The following is a 20,000-nucleotide window of genomic DNA, read 5'->3' as shown; positions in this document are numbered from 1 at the left end:
TTCAATCATAGAACAAATCCTTCAGAAGTTCCGACATAACTAGCTATTTCTTCTTTCTAAAGTATTCCCCTATGAAAACAGTTAGCTATTCTGTATGAAACTTTTTGAAACAGTTACGAGACCGCTCAAAACACAAGTGGACATTACATTTATGACAGAATACCAAAACTCGTGCCGTGCATCCAGGCATTTTGCATGTTCCCCTAACTTCAGCATAATCAGGGAGATGATCCACACCATCAAGTCTGACGTTTTCTTCAGGAATGGGCTTTGTTGCTTTTCCTTTCCTTTTCCTATGCTTGAAAGCTTTCACCACAGATGAGGGACGGCCTCGCTTTGCAGGATTCATTTGCTTACCTGCAATCATGAGTGATTTCGAGAGTCTCAATTTGAAGTGTGATAGGGAATTCTGTTCCTCATTGGTATATCCGCTTTATCAGCAGCCTTCGATACAGCACAACCAACAGTTTATGACAGTTATATCTATCATATGAAAGACAAGTCGCATGTAGTATCTTTTTGAACGAAAAGACATCCTGTAATACGACAGTAGTTGATCATGTAGATCCACTCCTCCCATGTGCTCATTATACATTCTGACAATATGAGGAATGGGGACATCAACATAATCTTTTGATTTTTTATCATACTTTCTTGCTTGTTCAATAGGAACAGATGTAGCAAAAGAGGAAGCTAAGCAGACCGCACGGTTATCATACCACTTGAGGGCTGTCACAGTTGTACCTCCACTGTCTGTTTCATGTTCATCGAAAGATCCCCGTCCTTCAGTAGCCAATTTCTTATCATCCTTGAATGATAAACCAGGGATTCTTCGTGCTTGAATTGTCCCACAAATCCTTATTCCTCTTGTTGCCAAATGTTCAACCAGAGGTATAGATGTAAACCAATCGTCTATCTAGAGTTTGTGATTTTTATTTTCAGGGATAGATTCTGCTAAGATTAGAACTGAGTTAGCACTAGCACCAAGATCTGGAACTCCTTCTCTGCTGACTGGATGTATTTTACCTTCATATGGGAAAAAATCATATATCATTCCCTTATGATCTGCTAGCACAAATAGCTTGTATCCCCACTTGACAGGCTTTTTTGGGATATATTGCTTCAAACTTGAAGCCCCTTTGAAAGGAACCATCTGCTCATCAATGGATAAGTGCTCAGTCATAGGGATTTGTTTGAATTCTGCACGAAGGTGATCCACCATCATTCTTACTTTAGCAATCCTGTCATTTTTATCAACAGTTTCATTATCTACCAAATGAAAATTACTTTTGATGTCCTCCCACCTTTGTCTGTTCATAATTGCCCCAATCGATTCAGTGAGACACTCTGATGACCAGTGTTGATGGGTGTCACTAATTCTGGTCAAAGACATCTTCATGGAAATACCCATCCATTGTTCCAATTCATCTTTGGTCAGATTGAAAGGCTTGTTAGGGTTCTTCTGTACAGCATAAATATTACATTGGTGTACGATTTCATCTAAAAATTCACATGAGAAAAATTTTCTGAAGTAATTTACTGGTGAGAGAATTTCATCATCTTCATCGATAGTAGCTTCCAAAAATGTAGGACTATCTTTTGAGAGTTGGTTTCTTGCTACAGCATTCCAGATGTAGTTAGATTTCCGCTTTTTTCTCTTTGGTCCTTGCGATTCTTGTTTATCAATCAAGTCTACATCTTCAATATGCAATATAATAGTTTCGTCTTGATCAGAGAGTTGATCGTCATCATCATCAGAAATGAGCTGTGGTCTGTATGTTGGATCCTGGACGTCATCATCATCAGAGAGATCCAGCCCATCTGCGTCACTGTCATACTGTTGAGAAACAAGTTTTCTCTCAATAAGGCTGGCCCTTGCAGTCTTGGGATAGAAGCTTTGTGGGATTGCTATATCACGCGATGATCCTGAAAAGAAAAAATACCTACATAAGTAAAGCTAATGAATGCTAGTAAATGGCTGAGTAATATTGTGTGATATCTAATCCACAAATATTTTGAAAAACTTGAATGAATGCAATTGTTACCATACTAAAACAAAATAGCCAATAAATTGTCTAGTAGAAAAATTTGGATGTTTTAGAAAATATTATCTTATAAATAAATTTGGAAAACAGTCGGTAATATTCAAATCTAATCAAATTGTCAGAACTAATTCTACTAATACTCTAAATGATGAGATGTGAACCAAATAGAACTGAAACATCATTGAAACGAAAAAGTATACCTCGAGCTATACTACTGAATCTAAGAAAAAAATGTAGTGTAATCTAATCATATTTCATAAAAGCTAATATAATTTTGTGATGAAATTTAGAGAAAAAATGAATTGAAAAGAGAATATGAAATTTATTCCTATTTCAATGCCAGAGACCTTTTCTGTATGTAAATTATCTAATAACATCATAGATTTGGTGAAATACATGAACTAAAAGTCTTTCTTACAATAAAAATATTTATCATTCTGAAATATGTAATGACATAATTTTGGTACCACCTTACTCAGTTTGAATGCCCAAATGTACTTTCAAAGCCACCATCATTCATTCCACCCAGCACCCAACTGGATTTCAAAGTACACTTTACAAAAAGTTATGTAAATCCACTCATATCAACTAAATATCTGATGTGTGTCATTAGCTACACTCTCTATATATCAGTAAAGATACACAAATTATTGTATGGTGTTCTCTCACCTGGTTTATCCGCCATGACGTTTCAAAACAGGGACATTCGCAGCTACAGAGGGACACCCACGCGTGAAGAAAGATGGCGTGCAACTGACGCACGAACGTTCGGCACCACCTCATTCACTTGTTACATCATGCTTAAAAGTGTACTCTGAAGACCAGTTAGTCTTATGAGCTACAACATTAAGAATTATTGCCTATATAGACGTTTTTTTAAAAGGCGACTTGAAAGTCCAATTTGGCGGTAAAGGGATAATCACAGGCAATCGAGTCAGAGTTCGTAGCAAGTTTGTAAGATGTTCAGTCCTTGGAATCTCTCCGTTTATAGTTCGTCATCGCTGATCCCATGACCACTAGGCGGGCCGAGGCGGGCAAAGTGACAAACCGTGGTAACAGCGCCCTCGGATTTATACCTTTGAGACACGCCAGAGTGGCCAGCCCTCTCACCCCAGTGATTGGCTAATCCACGCAGCGCGCAGGTGAGCTGGCAGAGCCGATGGTCGCTCTATTTGCCATTGATATTATAGGTGCTGTGCGGCGTCGATTAGCAAATCCTTTGGGGATTCTGAGGGTGACTTCTGGTTTTACTTTTTTTTTTTTCTTTTTTTCTTTTAGCCTTTAATAACTTAGAATTAAAACATTAAAAACATGGTCATGGTCACAGGTCAGGGTCGGTATGTGTGTGTGCGTATATTGGTGTGGGTGTTTTGTGTTCTGTGATTGGTAGTGTTCTGGGCCACCAGACGTGGTTTGTGTGAGTGTTTGTGTGTTTTTCAAAGATGTTGTTATATTGTTCGTCTTCTTGTTCGCGTAGTCTGGCCCAAGTGCTTTTGCCTCGTCTGTGTATGCGTGTGTTTAGTGGTTCCATGGTGTATGTTCTGTGTAGTGTTTCTGCTGAAATTCGGTCTAGAAATGTTGCGCCGTGTACCCAGAGTAGTGCTTTGTTCTGTACTGATTGCATTCGGAGTTTTTGTGAGTATGATATTGCAACCAGTGGGATAGCGGGTATATTCTAAGATGGGTCTGACAGTTGTTTTGTAGAGTCTGAGGTTTTGTTTGTGGTGTGCAGCATGAAAAGCGTTTAGTTTGGTTAGTGTTGTTTTTGCTTGTGTTATTCTTTGTTTAACGTGTGTTGTGAAGCCTGTGCTTGTGAACTGAAGTCCAAGAATGTTTCCTGTGTGAGTGTATGGAATGTTGGTGTTGTTGATTGTGATTGGTTGTGAATTCTACGTGCTATGGGTATGAGTTTGAATTTGTTTATGTTTGTCTGTATTTTCCAGTGGTGCTCAAATGTGTTGATGTTCTGTATAGCTCTTTCTGTTGTTCGTTTCATGAAGTGTTGTGATTTAGAGGGGTGTGTGATAATCTGTGTGATATCGTCTGCATAGGAAATATAGTTGCTGTATGGTGTCGGTCCTGGCAGATTGGCTGTATACAGGATATAGAGGGTTGTCGATAATACACTTCCCTGTGGTACTCCACTTCTGAGGTGGATGGGGGTGCCTAGGTGGGCTCCCAGGCGTATTGTGACAGTCCTGTCATCCAGGAAGCTACAGAGAAGGCGTGTGAAGTGTGTGGGCAGGTGTAGTTGTGTCAGTTTGTATTTGAGACCGTCATGCCATACCTTATCAAAGGCCTTGCTGACGTCTCGTAGTATTGCGTTCGTCTGGTGCTTGTTAGTGAGACCAAGAGCGATCTCCTCGTAAGCGAGGGCGATAGCGCTCTCGGTCCCCTTGTGTGGGCGAAAGCCGTATTGCCTAATGTTGTGTGTTTGGTTGTTTTCAAGGTGTGGGATGAGTCTCTGTGATATAACCCTCTCTAGTAGTTTTCCTGGGACTTCTAAGAGTGAGATGGGGCGGTAATTCCCCACCTCGTGTGCAGATTTCCCTGGTTTGGGTATTAAGGTGAGTGTGGCATGTTTGAACTTATCAGGGAAATATCCTGTTGCCAGTGCTGCATTGGAGATATGGCATAGTCAGCTGATCATTCTGGGTGGAAGATGTTCAATGATTGTTTTGTTTATATTGCTTGCTCCTGATGTTGTGTTTTTGGTGCGTTTGTGTTTGTTATTTCTTCTGGAGTGATTGGTGTGGAGAGGGGACTGTCCTCTGTGAGAGTGTTTAGTGGGATGATATTTTTTTTGGGAGAATGATGTTCCTATGTTGTTGTATGTAGTTTGTAACCTCGGTCTCTGTAATGTGGTGGAATCGGGCGTTCTCGGTGGGGGAGATTTGGAAATTCTGTTGCCAGAATTCCTTGTGGAGAGGCTCCATCTCCTCCACCGATTCAACCTTCTGTCTGTGTGTGTTGTATATGTATGTGATTGTCTGTTTGTTCGACCCCATGAGTTTTTTGAAGGAACTCCAAAATTTCTTGGGGTCTTTAGAGTTTTGACATAGTCTTTGTGTGAGTGTTTCCCAGTGGTGTTTGTTCATTACTTTAATTTCGTGTGTAATTTGTGTTTGGATTTCTCTGTATCGTGTGCGTAATTGTGTGTCCCAGCCCCGTGTTAGTGCTAGTTCGTGTAAGTGTCTGTATTGTATTTTAAGCAATTTCAGGCGATGTGTTTCTCTGTAATAAGGGATAGTTTTGTGTGTTGTTTTGGGGATGTTGGCCTGTCGGGCCGTCTGTATGTCTGTGTACCCTGTTCAAGGTGGGTGTTTTGTGTGTGTGGGCTGCCCCTCGAGATCAGTTACATGTGTGTCTTCAAGTGATTGTCTGAAGCCCTCCCAGTTTGCATGTTTGAAGGATTCTCAGGGTTGTGTTGGGATCATGATACGGTTTGTTGACAGTGTTAAGATAACCGGGAGGTGGTCACTGGATGTGACGTCGCCTGTTGTGATATGGTGGTGTAGTTGTGCTCTGTGGTTTGCCAAGACTATGTCAGGTGTTGTTGCTGTGTTATGTGTTATATATGTTGGTGTGTGTGGACCGAGGTGTGTGAGTCTGCCTTGATGTATGAGTGAGGCGAGGCCTCTGCCAACGGTGTTTGTGTGGTTGTAACCAAAGAGTGCGTGTTAAAGTCTCCCATGATGTATATAGGTTTGTTATGCCTCAGGAGCTGCAAGATGTCAGGTTCTGGTATAAAAGGTCTTCTTGGTGGAATGTATAGTGTTGCTAGTATAATGGGTCCATGTGGTGTATTTATTTCGACTGCCAGTAGGTCTGACTGAAAGTTATTGATTTTGTGTGAGATGTCGTTTCTGATCGCAATTGCTACGCCATCGCTTCTTTCTTGTGATTTGTTGGAAGAGTAGATGGTGTACATGTAGATTTTGAGTGGGGTGGTGTTATTATGCCCATGGCTGTTAATGAGTATGATGTGTGGGTCGTGTCTTCTGTATGTGTTGCACAGTTCAGTTTTTCGTGTAGTCCAGTGGAGGACGTTGTGTTGTATGATGGTGAGGCGTGAGTGTAGTGTATGGTGTGCCATGTGTATTTGTGTTGTTATTCAAGAAAGTACCCGTTATTTAATTTGTTTATGTCTGGGCATTGTTCAGTCATGTCGTTTATGATGCGCATGTTGCCTTCCTTGAGGTGTTTGTGTAACCTTTTGACTGTGACCATGATGGTATGCTCTCTTTTCGTTACTAACCACTTTATTCTCCTATTTTTTATTTCAGAGCCAGTTACGAATCGATCAGAGTACTGGTACTTTGTGGGATTTTCTGAGAAGAGCCGGATGCCATATTGTTTGGGATCTGTTGCAGTCCCGTCCATGAGGCGCTCCAGCCCCTCGTCATCAGTGAAGGTTCCAGTGGGTTCTGTAAGGTCTGGTGTAGGAGGTGGGGCATCAGGGGTGCTCAGAGGGATATCGCTGGGGATATCCCTGAGCTCAATAACAGAGGGGATTTTTATGTTTTTTTGGCCTTACTGATTGACGAGAGGGAGGCCGTGGAGGGGGATGCCGATGTTACTTTGGGGGGGGGGGGAACTGACTGGGGCTCCAGTGTCTGGGTCTCAGCAGGCTGAGGCTTTGGTGCCACGGGCTGGGATTGTTCAGGCTGAGGCTTTGGTGCCACGGGCTGGGATTGTTCAGGCTGGGCCTGGACAGTCTGGCTGGGGGGTTGGATCACCTTAAGGATGCCCAAGAGTCAGATTCCCCAAGGTCTAGGGCGGGAAGGTTATTTGCCTCCAGTGCTACCTTTGCATGTTGTCTGGACCCCTTTTCAGGGTCAATAATGTTTTGCATGTGAGCATGCAGGAGGACTATGAGAATCTCCTTGGAGAGATCGTTAGGGAGAGCCAGGTGGATGGAAGGTTCAGTCTTTGTATGTTTTATATCCTGGCAGACCTGGTTTATAAGGGGTTTCCAGGCATTGGTGGTAGCCTGCACAGTTTCCTGTGCCGTCTTTTGGGCCACGGCCTTGTATGGTTTAGTTTCTTTTTCTTTTTCCCCAACTTTCTCCTCAGAGATTTTCATGGCCTCCTTCCTGGTAGGACAACTGTTGGCAAATGTCCTATGGGCACCACCGCAGTTAAGGCATTTTTTAACGGAACTGTTAGAACTGCACTCAGTGCATCTGGCTCTTTTTTCTGCCTTGCAATGGGTTTTAAGATGCCCATAGCCAAAGCAGTTCATACATTGTTTAAGGGGTGTGAACCTCTCAAATTCTATTTGCCAAGGGGCAACATATACCTTGAAGAGGTATATACCCTTCTCTTTAGTGTTCTATACGCCTATATATATATATATACATATATATATATATTGTCACAACTGCGAGATTACTCTGGACCTTCGCCGATGTTTACCTCACTCTGTGAGGCGGGCTTAGGTCCTTTCCGATTGGCTCGTACGCCTCGTGGGGAACGAGGGTATCAGACCTTTACATTGGCGCGGCAAATAAAAGCCAAAAATTCAGCAGTTGCCCATGATCACCCAGTCAATGCGAAGAGAGTCACTATAATAGCAAATAGGCCAATTCAAAGTGTTATTGAGCTACCCTGGAGTACCGGGACCTCAATCGCGCCGCGAATCCCCTTCTTGTTATTATACTTCTCGCTAACATAAATGTCCAGCAAATTATCTCTGTCTTCAGAGAGTATTTGCATTTTCACTGCCCTCAGCGGTTTTTCTTTTTTACTCATTGACGGTGACAAGGGAACACTACACCTCTCCTCAGACCCGCAGCTCTCTCTATCACAGGGTGACCTGTATAGGGAGGCCCAGCAGTCTGACGGCTACCTAGCTTTAATAGAGGACGACAACCATGCCGAGAAGCTCTTTTCGAAGGATGTCCTCCAGACCCTGGATAAACTTGGCTTCTCCCCGGTAATTCCAATTGACATGAAGGCTAAGCTAACGCTCGTCTTCAAAAAACTAGACCGACAAGTCGTCAACGAGTCGGAACTCGATATTGAGGAAGAAATCACGTCTTCCTTCCCGGGAGCCCAAGTAGAAGATATTTTCATCATGAAAGCAAACTATATTATCAAAGTCAGATTTTCTGACCATGCCACAGCCAAACTAATCAAAGAGAAAGGGATTTACCTCTTCAAGGTATTTGTTGCCCCCTGGCAAATAGAATTTGAGAGGTTCACACCTGTCAAACAATGCATGAACTGCTTTGGCTATGGGCACCTGAAAACCCACTGCAAAGCAGAGAAAAGAACGCGATGCACTGAGTGCGGTTCCAACACCCACTCCTTTAGGGACTGTAGGAGTTCCGTTAAAAAATGCCTAACTGCGGCGGTGCCCACCGAACTTTTGCTAACAGCTGTCACTCCAGAAAGGAGACTATGATAATCTCCCAGGAGAAAGTTAAGGAGAAGGAGAAAGAAAAAGAAACCAAGCCATACAGGGCTGTGGCTCAAAAGGCGGCACAGGAAACTGTGCAGGCCACACCAATGCCTGGAAACCGCTCATTAACCAGGTCCGCCAGGAGATTAAACACAAACAGTCTGAACCCTCCATCCACCTGGCCCTCCCTAACGATCTCTCCAGGGAGATTCTCATAGTCCTCCTTCATGCGCATATGCAGAATATCATTGCCCCTGAAAAGGGGTTCAGATACCATGCAAAAGCAGCACTGGAGGCAAACAATCTTCCAGCTCTAGACCTTGGGGAATCTGACTCTTGGGGCATCCTTAAGGTGATTCAACCCCCTAGCCAGACTGCTCAGGCCCAGCCTGAACAACCACAGCCCCAGGCACCGAAGCCTCAGCCTGCACAGGCCCAGGCAGCGGAGCCTCAACCTGCACAAGCTCAGCCCAACGAGCCCCTGCCCCAGTCACTGGAACCTCAGTTTACTGAGACCCAGACACTGGAGCCCCAGTCAGTTCCCCCCCCCTAAAGCAACCTCGGCACCCCCCTCCACGGCCTCCTCCTCTCGTCAATCAGTAAGGCCAAAGAACATAAAAATCCCCACTGTCATGGAGCTCAGGGATATCCCCAGCGATATCCCTCTGAGCACCACTGATGCCCCACCTCCTACACCAGACCTTACAGAACCCACTGGAACCTTCACTGATGACGAGGGGCTGGAGCGCCTCATGGACGGGACTGCAACAGATCCCAATCACTACGGCATCCGGCTCTTCTCAGAAAATCCCTCTAAGTACCAATACTCTGATCGTTTTGAAATTGGCTCTGAAATAAAAAATAGGAGAATAAAGTGGTTAGTAACGAAAGGAGAGCATACCATCTTGGTCACAGTCAAGAGGTTACACAAACACCTCAAGGAAGGAAGGCAAGATGCGTGTCACAAACAACATGATTGAACAATGCCCTAACATAAATAAATTAAATAACGGATTCTTCCTTGAATAACACAAATACACATGACACACCATACACTACACTCACGCCTCACCATCATACAACACAACGTCCTCCACTGGACAACACGAAAAACTGAACTGTGCAACACATACAGAAGACACGACCCACACATCATACTCATTAACAGCCATGGGCATAATAACACCACCCCACTCAAAATCTACATGTACACCATCTACTCTTCCAACAAATCACAAGAAAGAAGCGATGGCGTAGCAATTGCGATCAGAAACGACATCTCACACAAAATCATCAATAACTTTCAGTCAGACCTACTGGCAGTCGAAATAAATACACCACATGGACCCATTATACTAGCAACACTATGGATTCCACCAAGAAGACCTTTCATACCAGAAACTGACATCTTGCAGCTCCTGAGGCATAACAAACCTATATACATCATGGGAGACTTTAACACGCACTCTTTGGTTACAACCACACAAACACCGTTGGCAGAGGCCTCGCCTCACTCATACAACAAGGCAGACTCACACACCTCGGTCCACACACACCAACATATATAACACATAACACAGCAACAACACCTGACATAGTCTTGGCAAACCACAGAGCACAACTACAACCCATATCACAACAGGCGACGTCACATCCAGCGACCACCTCCCGGTCATCTTAACACTGTCAACAAACCCTATCATGATCCCAACACAAACCCGAGAATCCTTCAAACATGCAAACTGGGAGGGCTTCAGACAATCACTTGAAGACACACAGATAGCTGATCTCAAGGGGCAGCCCACACACACAATAAACACCCACCTTGAACAGTGGTACACAGACATACAGACGGCCCGACAGGCCAACATCCCCAAAACAACACACAAGACTATTCCTTATTACAGAGAAACACATCGCCTGAAATTGCTTAAAATACAATACAGACACTTACACGAACTAGCACTAACACGGGGCTGGGACACACAATTAGCACACGATACAGAGAAATCCAAACACAAATTACACACGAAATTAAAGTAATGAACAAACACCACTGGGAAACACTCACACAAAGACTATGTCAAAACTCTAAAGACCCCAAGAAATTTTGGAGTTCCTTCAAAAAACTCATGGGGTCGAACAAACAGACAATCACATACATATACAACACGTACAGACAGAAGGTTGAAACGGTGGAGGAGATGGAGCCTCTCCACAGGGAATTCTGGCAACAGAATTTCCAAATCTCCCCCACCGAGAACGCCCGATTCCACCACATTACAGAGACCGAGGTTACAAACTACATACAACAACATAGGAACATAATTCTCCCAAAAAACATCATCCCACTAAACACTCTCACAGAGGACAGTCCCCTCTCCACACCAATCACTCCAGAAGAAATAACAAAAAACAAAAACACAACAGCAGGAGCAAGCAACATAAACAAAACAATCATTGAACATCTTCCACCCAGAATGATCACCAGACTACGCCATATCTTCAATGCAGCACTGGCAACAGGATATTTCCCTGATAAGTTCAAACATGCCACACTCACCTTAATACCCAAACCAGGAAAATCTGCACACGAGGTGGGGAATTACCGCCCCATCTCACTCTTAGAAGTCCCAAGAAAACTGCTAGAGAGGGTAATAGCACAGAGACTCATCCCACACCTTGAAAACAACCAAACACACAACATTAGGCAATACGGCTTTCGCCCACACGGGGGGATCGAGAGCGCTATCGCCCTGCTTACGAGGAGATCGCTCTCGGTCTCACTAACAAGCACCAGACGAACGTAATACTACGAGACGTCAGCAAGGCCTTTGATAAGGTATGGCATGACGGTCTCAAATACACCTACAACTACACCTGCCCAGACACTTCACACGCCTTCTCTGTAGCTTCCTGGATGACAGGACTGTCACAATACGCCTGGGAGCCCACCTAGGCACCCCCAACCACCTCAGAAGTGGAGTACCACAGGGAAGCGTATTATCGACAACCCTCTATATCCTGTATACAGCCAATCTGCCAGACCCGACACCATACAGCAACTATATTTCCTATGCAGACGATATCACACAGATTATCACACACCCCTCTAAATCACAACACTTCATGAAACGAACAACAGAAAGAGCTATACAGAACATCAACACATTTGAGCACCACTGGAAAATACAGACAAACATAAACAAATTCAAACTCATACCCATAGCACGTAGAAATTCACAACCAATCACAATCAACAACACCAACATTCCATACACTCACACAGGAAACATTCTTGGACTTCAGTTCACAAGCACAGGCTTCACAACACACGTTAAACAAAGAATAACACAAGCAAAAACAACACTAACCAAACTAAAACGCTTTTCATGCTGCACACCACAAACAAAACTCAGACTCTACAAAACAACTGTCAGACCCATCTTAGAATATACTGCTATCCCACTGGTTGCAATATCATACTCACAAAAACTCCGAATGCAATCAGTACAGAACAAAGCACTACTCTGGGTACACGGCGCAACATTTCTAGACCGAATTTCAGCAGAAACACTACACAGAACATACACCATGGAACCACTAAACACACGCATACACAGACGAGGCAAAAGCACTTGGGCCAGACTACGCGAACAAGAAGACGAACAATATAACAACATCTTTGAAAAACACACAAACACTCACACAAACCACGCCTGGTGGCCCAGAACACTACCAATCACAGAACACAAAACACCCACACCGATATACGCACACACACATACCGACCCTGACCTGTGACCATGACCATGTTTTTAATGTTTTAATTCTAGGTTATTAAAGGCTAAAAGAAAAGAAAAGAAAAAAAAAAAAAAGTAAAACCAGAAGTCACCCTCAGAATCCCCAAAGGATTTGCTAATCGACGCCGCACAGCACCTATAATATCAATGGCAAATAGAGCGACCATCGGCTCTGCCAGCTCACCTGCGCGCTGCGTGGATTAGCCAATCACTGGAGTGAGAGGGCTGGCCACCCTGGCGTGTCTCAAAGGTATAAATCCGAGGGCGCTGTTACCACGGCTTGTCACTTTGCCCGCCTCGGCCCGCCTGGTGGTCGTGGGATCAGCGCTGACGAACTATAAACGGAGAGATTCCAAGGACTGAACATCTTACAAACTTGCTACGAACTCTGACTCGATTGCCTGTGATTATGGGAGTGCACTCGTGCAATTGCATAAGGCAGACACGCGAATCAGAAGACGAGCAGGATGGAGATGTTCTACGGAAAAAGGGGGAAAAAAATAAAATAGCCTTCTATCACTATGTTATCTTATGTTGCATTCACACATTACAACCCTTACCTACGTTTGCTTGTTTTTGTTCCCGTTCCGCCATTTATTTACACCGTTATTTACCTCCATTATTTAATTACCTTTTTCTTTGACTATAATCTTGTTTGTTTGTTTTGCCTGCTGTTCTTTGTTCCTCATGTTATGTTATCACCATTTCATCACAGTTGCCTATGTTTACCTATGTTTATCTATGTAACATGCTCCCTTTTCGTTCCCACCCATTTGCAATATCCAGACCTAGTTGTCAAGAACTCACTCCCCACAATTTATATTATAATACACCACTTTATTCTTCTATCAATTATCATTCAAATCACCCCATCCCTCATCACATCTCACCCATCCCCCTCTGTCCCTATCTAGATTTCTTTCCCCTTGATCACCCATTACCCGTTTTATGTAACATATTTCTCATTCTGCCACTGGAGTCCCCCAACCTCTTTTTCTTTTCCCTAGTTCTTGTTCTTGTTCGTAGCAATTAAAAAACAAAATACAAAACTAAAATAAATACAAAACAAAATACAAAAATTAAAAAGTAATACAACAAAATAAAAAATGAAGTTATTTAACCACATTCATTTTAGTTATAAGTAATCCTGTTCTTGTTCTTGTTCTTGTTCCTAGAAATTAAAAGCAAAATATAAAATTAAATAAATACAAAACAAAATATAAAAAGTTAAAAAGTAATAAAACCAATAAAAATGAAGCTTTTTAATTCCATTCACTTTAGTTAGTATTAAGCTTAGCTTATACTGTTCATTGTTCTTGTTCTTCACACCTTTCTCCTATCAATCTAGTTATTAAGAAACAAAATACAAAATCAATAAAAAATCATAAAACGTAAAAATAGAAAAAAAATATATAAAAAAAAAAAAAAAAAAAAAAAAAAAAAAATATATATATATATATATATATATAATTATATATATATTTATTATAAAAAAGAGGTGTTTACTTCAATTAAAATATAACATAATCAACACTCACTTCCTTCCGACAGTAACAGAGAATTAAAAATCAATCACTTACCTCCCCACCCCACCGAACCTCCAGACATGAAAGAGAAATATAAATGCAATATATATTTACTATGCAAGGGGTTTTCGCCCCCCTACTTTTCCAATCTCCAACTTCCTTAAATTTCACCACTTTACCTTCTCCCCCCCCCCCCCCGCCCTTCGATTTCTTCACCTCTTTACTTCATTATTTATGCTTATGCTTATTCAGTAGTTGTCCCGTGACTTTTGACTAGTGTGCTCCCTTTCCGCCATGTGACCTCGCCTGCTCCGTTGGATCCTCTCTCTCCCCCCGCTCCTGATTGTACATATTTTGTTATGTTTATGTATTGTATAGTGTAACTTTGTGTCTATAGCAGTAAAACCTTTTGTATGTTTCCTCTGGTGTGTTTCTGTTGACCTCGACTGCTCTGATTTCTTCGACTTTTTTATAAGTCAAACCCTGACATAAATATATATATATATATATATATATATATATATATATATATATATATATATATATGAATATATATATATATATTTATATGTATGTATATATATTTATACATATTGCAGTAAGCAATGACAAATATGATGAATACTTAAGAAAATTATGTATTCTTAAAATTGTACTAATGTAACATTGCTCAGGTACATTAAAGGCATAACCTTTGGGGGGACATAGAGGGTGAAATGGACTACTCTTCACCAAATGTAGCTATACCTCAAAGTAGCCTAATTTTTTTTTTCTTCCAGGCTGTTCTTTTATGCCACAACTTTATCATATGTAGCAACTGGTAGCCATCAACTGAGCATTGCTGATTGCGGTGATCTGTCGCAAGCATTTGTTAGCATTTGTGTCTCCAGAGTAGCAAGAATGATCGCACACCTGAGGTTGGAGTACATTCACTTCCCCCCATACAATAGAAGAAATAATGTAATGTAAGAATTTATGCTCAGGTTGGAATGATTGACCTACAATGCCCTTCCATGCCCAAGCAGAAGTTTTCCGCTGCAGGAAAGGCTATTTTTCTATAAATGTTCAAGTTTGTGGGCCACAGTTAAATTTTTTAAAATATTGTTGCATGAGGCCAGGAAGTGTTCATGACAACATAATGTACCTAAACAACATTCGTGAACAACGGTACAATGTGGCACACATTAAAACACACAACACCATTGAACGTGCACTTGGTTTTCTTAAAAAAAGATTCTCTTGTCTTGGGGGGTGGGGAGGGAGGGAGGGAGGGAGGGAGGGTAGGAGGGAGGGAGGGAGGGGAGGGAGGGAGGGAGGGAGGGAGGGAGGGAGGAGAAGAGAGAGAGAGAGAGAGAACAAGTCTGGAAAGCACTAAAGTTATGATTGCTGCATGTGCTATACTACATAACCTGGTCATTCAGTACAGGGTAGCAGAGCCAGAAATACATGCAGATGACTAATGAAAATTCTGTTCTCTTAATGATACACCATCCAGATTCACCAAACATACAAAGAAATACTGAGGGAAGTGTTTGACGCCAGGGAATCGTAAACCAGTATTTCTGATGGCATAGACTGACATGAATTTTTAACCGTTACTGTTTCAATTATTTTTTTCATTGATATTTTCATCATATTGGTATATTTTACCAATTTCTAATATTTTGGATAATGATATTATTGCACATTATTTTGTAATATTAGTGTTGCTTATCAGTGATATTAGCCACAGGTACTAAAAATTTAAATTTGCTTGTATTTTTAATATCTTTATACATCAAAAAATATATATATTGGTTTTACAGAGGTGTTTTGATAAAGCTATTTATTCAATACTAAAACAGGAAAACAAACAAAATTAATACATTACTTTTAAATCAAATTTCTGCTGCCATCTGTCATTCAATATAAATGTACAAATCTATACTTTCTTATGCAACAGAAAACAACTGTAGGGAAGTTAATATTTGTACAGATTCATATTTATGAATAAGGTAATCTGTAACTTTGTATTGTCATACTTTAACAAATACAGAAAAAATCATTACTTCCTAGAAACTGTCTTGGCTGCCTCTGGTACTGCAACTGCAGCCTCTTTAATTGCCTGAGTAGCACTTTCGACAAAGTATTTAATACTTTTACAGGCTACAATAAACTCTTGGGCGCTCTCTAACTGAGCTTCTTTTATTTTCATGTCCATTTCATGCTCTCTTTCATGCATCTTTAGGGACTGTTCGTAGCATTCAGCAGCGGGGCTGAATTTCCATTCTTTTTTCCCTTTTTGTTCAACATCAGTTTGTAGGGGTGACTGTCTGCTACTGTTCGAAGAACTTGGTCGAAGGTCTTCCAAATCCTCAGCCGCAGACACACTTGAGACATGTATTCGGGTATCATCTGGGGGTATTTGCAACTGGTTAGAATTATGAGAGGCTGCATAAGAGAATAAACAAATAGTGAATATATCTATTAGGATTCCATTGTGGTAATTACATAGGATGAGATGCACCATTTTTACAAACATGTTCATTATTATTATTATTTATTTATTATTATTATTTTTGAACTATACTACTCACCAGTAAGAGGATCGCTGTCAAACACATTGTCAAGATCTTTTAGTTCATCATATATGATGTCATACACTTTGGCTGTCTTGTCATCTACATCTTCTGCAGGAACACCACCCCCTGTCTTGAGCAACTCTTTTTTCTTCATTGCATGTTTTTTCCTGTGAATTTGATATATTATTATTTCCATTATTATTATCACTATTTTCATCATTTAGATCATTATTACTCTCATTATTATTATTATTATCATTAGCATTGTTATTATCATCATTATTGTTATCACTGAATAAGCATAAAATTTACTTACCTTCCCTTTAGTCGCTCCCACATCTTCCTCACTTGCTTTTCCGTCATTTTATCGCCGACAGCAGCAGCATTAAAAAGATCAGTGATTTCTTTCCAGATTTCTTTCTTTTTCCGGGTAATCTTGTGGTCGTGGCTTTTATCACATACAATGCGTTTTCTCTCACAAACAAGTTCTATAAGTAAATCGCGCTGTTTTTGCGTAGAATACTGGGTCCGTGAAGTTGCCTTCCTTCCAGCTTTTGCACCTAAATCGTAAACAAATGAGCATCAGGCGTACCAACTGCGGCGCCACCACCTCTAAGCATTACTTCTTAACCCTTTCCTAACTGAATTAAGAAATCCTGATTTTTTATTTTTTATTCAGATATATTGTTCCTAGGACCCCAATGAAACAATTTATGTTACAAATTTTGCATATTGTATTTTCAATACAAAAATACAGTAGTCAGAGTCCCGTCAGGCTTCTAGACACAAAAAAGGAACCTTTTTTTTTTTTTACAAAAAAGAAAACATAATAGTTAACTTCTGAGGAAGAATTTTAACGAAATAATACTAGATTTGCACTCTTTATGAAATACTAGAATATAATATCATTATTATTCCATGGCATTATCACACGTTATAATAAACATTGGCACCTGTTACATATAAAATTGAACATATCGTATTTCATTCTTTTACATGAAAATAATACACTGTGATTGTAATAATGTACATAATATATATGAGCAAATAAATAGAAGTCTAAACTTTCTATTTCTTCTATTGCAACTCATTACAATGAAAGTAGAATTTAGTTGTGAAATTCAAAAAAACAATTCTTTGTAGCATTACAACATAGATGAATCCCACAATGACTGCATACTGATATTGGTCGTGACTCTATTCCTTTCTTGGAGCATACCTCACTTTCTTCCTTTTTCTGAGTGAATTTTGGCCAATGTACCCCAGTATTGGTAAATCTAACTGACGTTGGTATATTGTACTCAGTTTTCCTTCGCTTGGGCGTTCCTCGAGCTTTACGATCTTTTGTATAAGTCAGAAGTCCTCTGGCAAGCTCTGTACGGAAGTTGAAAAACTGAAAGAGATGGGTGAGTTTTCTTTGTAAACAGTATATGCATTCACAATACTCATATCAAGAAGACAAAGAAAAATTCTGTGCCACCATTTCATGCTCTTTCTGTTTGTGCCATACAGTTGCCGTAGCATATTGTGCTTATCTACTCCGCCCATGTTCTTGTTATAGTCTTTTACTACTTGTGGGCATGGAATTATTATCTTGTTTCCATCTTTCTCTGTTCTTTTGACAGTTGTTGGGGAAATACCATGATAGTTGGAAGCTAAATGAACTGCTTTATTATCCTTCCATTTGTAGGCAGTTATACCATTTGGTGTGGACCTGTAATCAAAGTCTCCTCTTGTTAGTTCTTTGTCACCTGCTAGACAAGGAAAATCTTTTCTTGTTGGTCTGATAGTGCCACATGCTTGAATCCGAAAACTTTGCAATAATTCTAGGAGAGCAAAAGATGTAAAAAAGTTGTCAAAGAAGACTTTGTGATTTTTGCCTCTGAGATGGTCGGTCAATTTCAGAACTACTTCTCCACCTAAACCATATTCTTTCCTCAAATTTGGCTCAGTGTCTCCCCCTTTGCCAGTATATATATCAAACTTAAAAATGTATCCTGCATTATCTGCAAGACACCACATTTTATAACCCCTTTTGATTGGTATAATGGGATTATATTGTTTGAAATTAAATCTCCCTTTGAAACGAATCATTGATTCATCAACATTTAGCTGTTCTCCAGGAGACCTTATGTCTAAAAAAATCCTATTTAGGCTTTCAATAAGTGGCCTTAGCTTATACAGCTTATCCTTATTATTTGGATTCATTTTGGAGTTGTCATTCAAGTGCAATTTACTAAGAATACTCATGAATCTATCACGTGCCATTGCTTCTCGAATAGGCCTAACACCCAGGTCTTCAGCTGTTGCCCAATAATGATGCAAACCTGGAAGTTTATGATAACCCATTACTACGTTGATACCTAAGAACACATAAAATTCATCTTTGCTCAAAGATATTGCTCTACCCTTTTGCACACTATAAAGATTTGTCTGATAAACAATATTACTGATTGTATCCTCATCAAAAAATTGTAGAAAGGCATGGAGTGCAGACGAATATGAATTCTCATTCATTGAATTAGGTTGGAACTCTACATTCTGAGCAGCTTCCGGCTTCTTCCTCCAACGCCGTCTGTCGTGCTGACATTGATAACTAGTAGAGGGATGCCCCTCTTTGCCTGATGTAGGATGCTCCAGGTGAGTTGCAATAAGTTCATAATTTGCTGTGGCTTCTTCAGATTCTCTTTGAGCTCGTAATAAGGGATCAATTGATACAGTACTGTGGCTGAATTGGGTAAGGTCATCCTCAAACTCGGGGTTATCTATTTCCTCTTCTACATCTGTATCAGAGTCGTAATCCGATGGAAGGTCTTCTAAAAGTTTCAAGAAACTCTCTACATTTAGGTCTTTCCTTGCTGCCATGCTGGTATCTGAAGTAAAAAAAACAAAACATAATAACATATATTGGCAACACAATGTGCTATGGCAATAATGAATTGGCCTACCGCCACTTATTTTTCGTCTAGGAAAACTTTATCAGTCAATGCTGAAATTAATTTTCAGTAATCGTTTCTCAATACTTATTTTCTATTCAAAAGTATATGGATAACTGTAGTAAAATTTCATTACCGAAGGAGAAAAGAAAAGAAAAGAAAAGAAAAGAAAAGAAAAGAAAAGAAAAGAAAAGAAAAAAAAAAGGCCTCTCCAACATTTTTATTCATCAGGGGTAGTGGTAAATTATTTTTTCAAATATGGTAAAAGATGATAAACAATAAATGATGCAAATACACCTTTTCTATACATATAACACTGGTCAACAGCAAAAAAATCGTCGATAATTTTTTAACTGATTTTAGACAATTTTGATGTGCTGAATCCAAAAATAACATTGATTTTGCTCAATCAGGTCAAATTTGTGTTCTATTGCCAAATATTGTTTTTTTACGGTTGTTGTTCATACATAAGGGTATTAGCATTTTCGTGGTGGGTATTACGATATAATTTTCAAGTTGCGACTGCACATTTTTTGCTAACAAACATTTTTTCCTTATTCAGATGAATGATATGGATTCGTCCAGAAGGTCTTGCAGAAATAAACCGGATGTATTCTGCTACATCTGCGGCGAATACACCGTTGTTCCTAACAAGAAACCAGTCACAAGTTTCGTAAAGCGTGCTTATCATGCTTACTTTGGCATGAACTGTGTCAGGACAAA

At 40.4% G+C, this 20,000-nt stretch overlaps 3 protein-coding genes across 3 annotated transcripts; all 3 read right to left on the bottom strand.

Annotated features, from left to right (window-relative positions):
• Positions 1 to 85: 85 nt before the first annotated feature.
• Positions 86 to 2,730, bottom strand: LOC119573557 (piggyBac transposable element-derived protein 3-like). Its single transcript, XM_037920767.1, has 4 exons — positions 2,715 to 2,730; positions 1,027 to 1,926; positions 466 to 864; positions 86 to 357 (listed from the first exon to the last, which is right to left on the bottom strand). The coding sequence occupies exons 1-4, from the start codon at positions 2,728 to 2,730 to the stop codon at positions 86 to 88; spliced, it is 1,587 nt and encodes a 528-aa protein (XP_037776695.1).
• A 12,834-nt stretch (positions 2,731 to 15,564) lies between these two features.
• On the bottom strand, positions 15,565 to 16,901 carry LOC119573204 (the record flags this gene model as incomplete). The annotated part of the gene is given in 3 exon segments (XM_037920309.1): positions 15,565 to 16,174; positions 16,357 to 16,508; positions 16,658 to 16,901. Coding segments are annotated over 3 exon segments (746 nt in total), but the record flags the coding sequence as incomplete, so codon positions are not given.
• A 367-nt stretch (positions 16,902 to 17,268) lies between these two features.
• LOC119573556 (piggyBac transposable element-derived protein 3-like) lies at positions 17,269 to 19,217 on the bottom strand (the record flags this gene model as incomplete). Its single annotated transcript, XM_037920766.1, is given in 3 exon segments — positions 17,269 to 17,294; positions 17,509 to 17,734; positions 17,782 to 19,217. Coding segments are annotated over 3 exon segments (1,688 nt in total), but the record flags the coding sequence as incomplete, so codon positions are not given.
• Between the last annotated feature and the right edge of the window lie 783 nt (positions 19,218 to 20,000).

Source organism: Penaeus monodon, chromosome 5 (genome assembly GCF_015228065.2).
Source record: "Penaeus monodon isolate SGIC_2016 chromosome 5, NSTDA_Pmon_1, whole genome shotgun sequence".
Lineage (NCBI taxonomy): Eukaryota > Metazoa > Arthropoda > Malacostraca > Decapoda > Penaeidae > Penaeus > Penaeus monodon.
This window is presented reverse-complemented; position numbering and strand designations above follow the sequence as displayed.

What these genes read in the sequence shown, in the direction of transcription:
- LOC119573557 (XM_037920767.1), bottom strand. An exon ending in TGATTTTTTCCCATATGAAG is followed by an intron (nt 865 to 1,026) that starts GTAAAATACATC and finishes TGGCAACAAGAG; the next exon opens with GAATAAGGATTTGTGGGACA. An exon ending in AGATATAACTGTCATAAACT is followed by an intron (nt 358 to 465) that starts GTTGGTTGTGCT and finishes TCATGATTGCAG; the next exon opens with GTAAGCAAATGAATCCTGCA.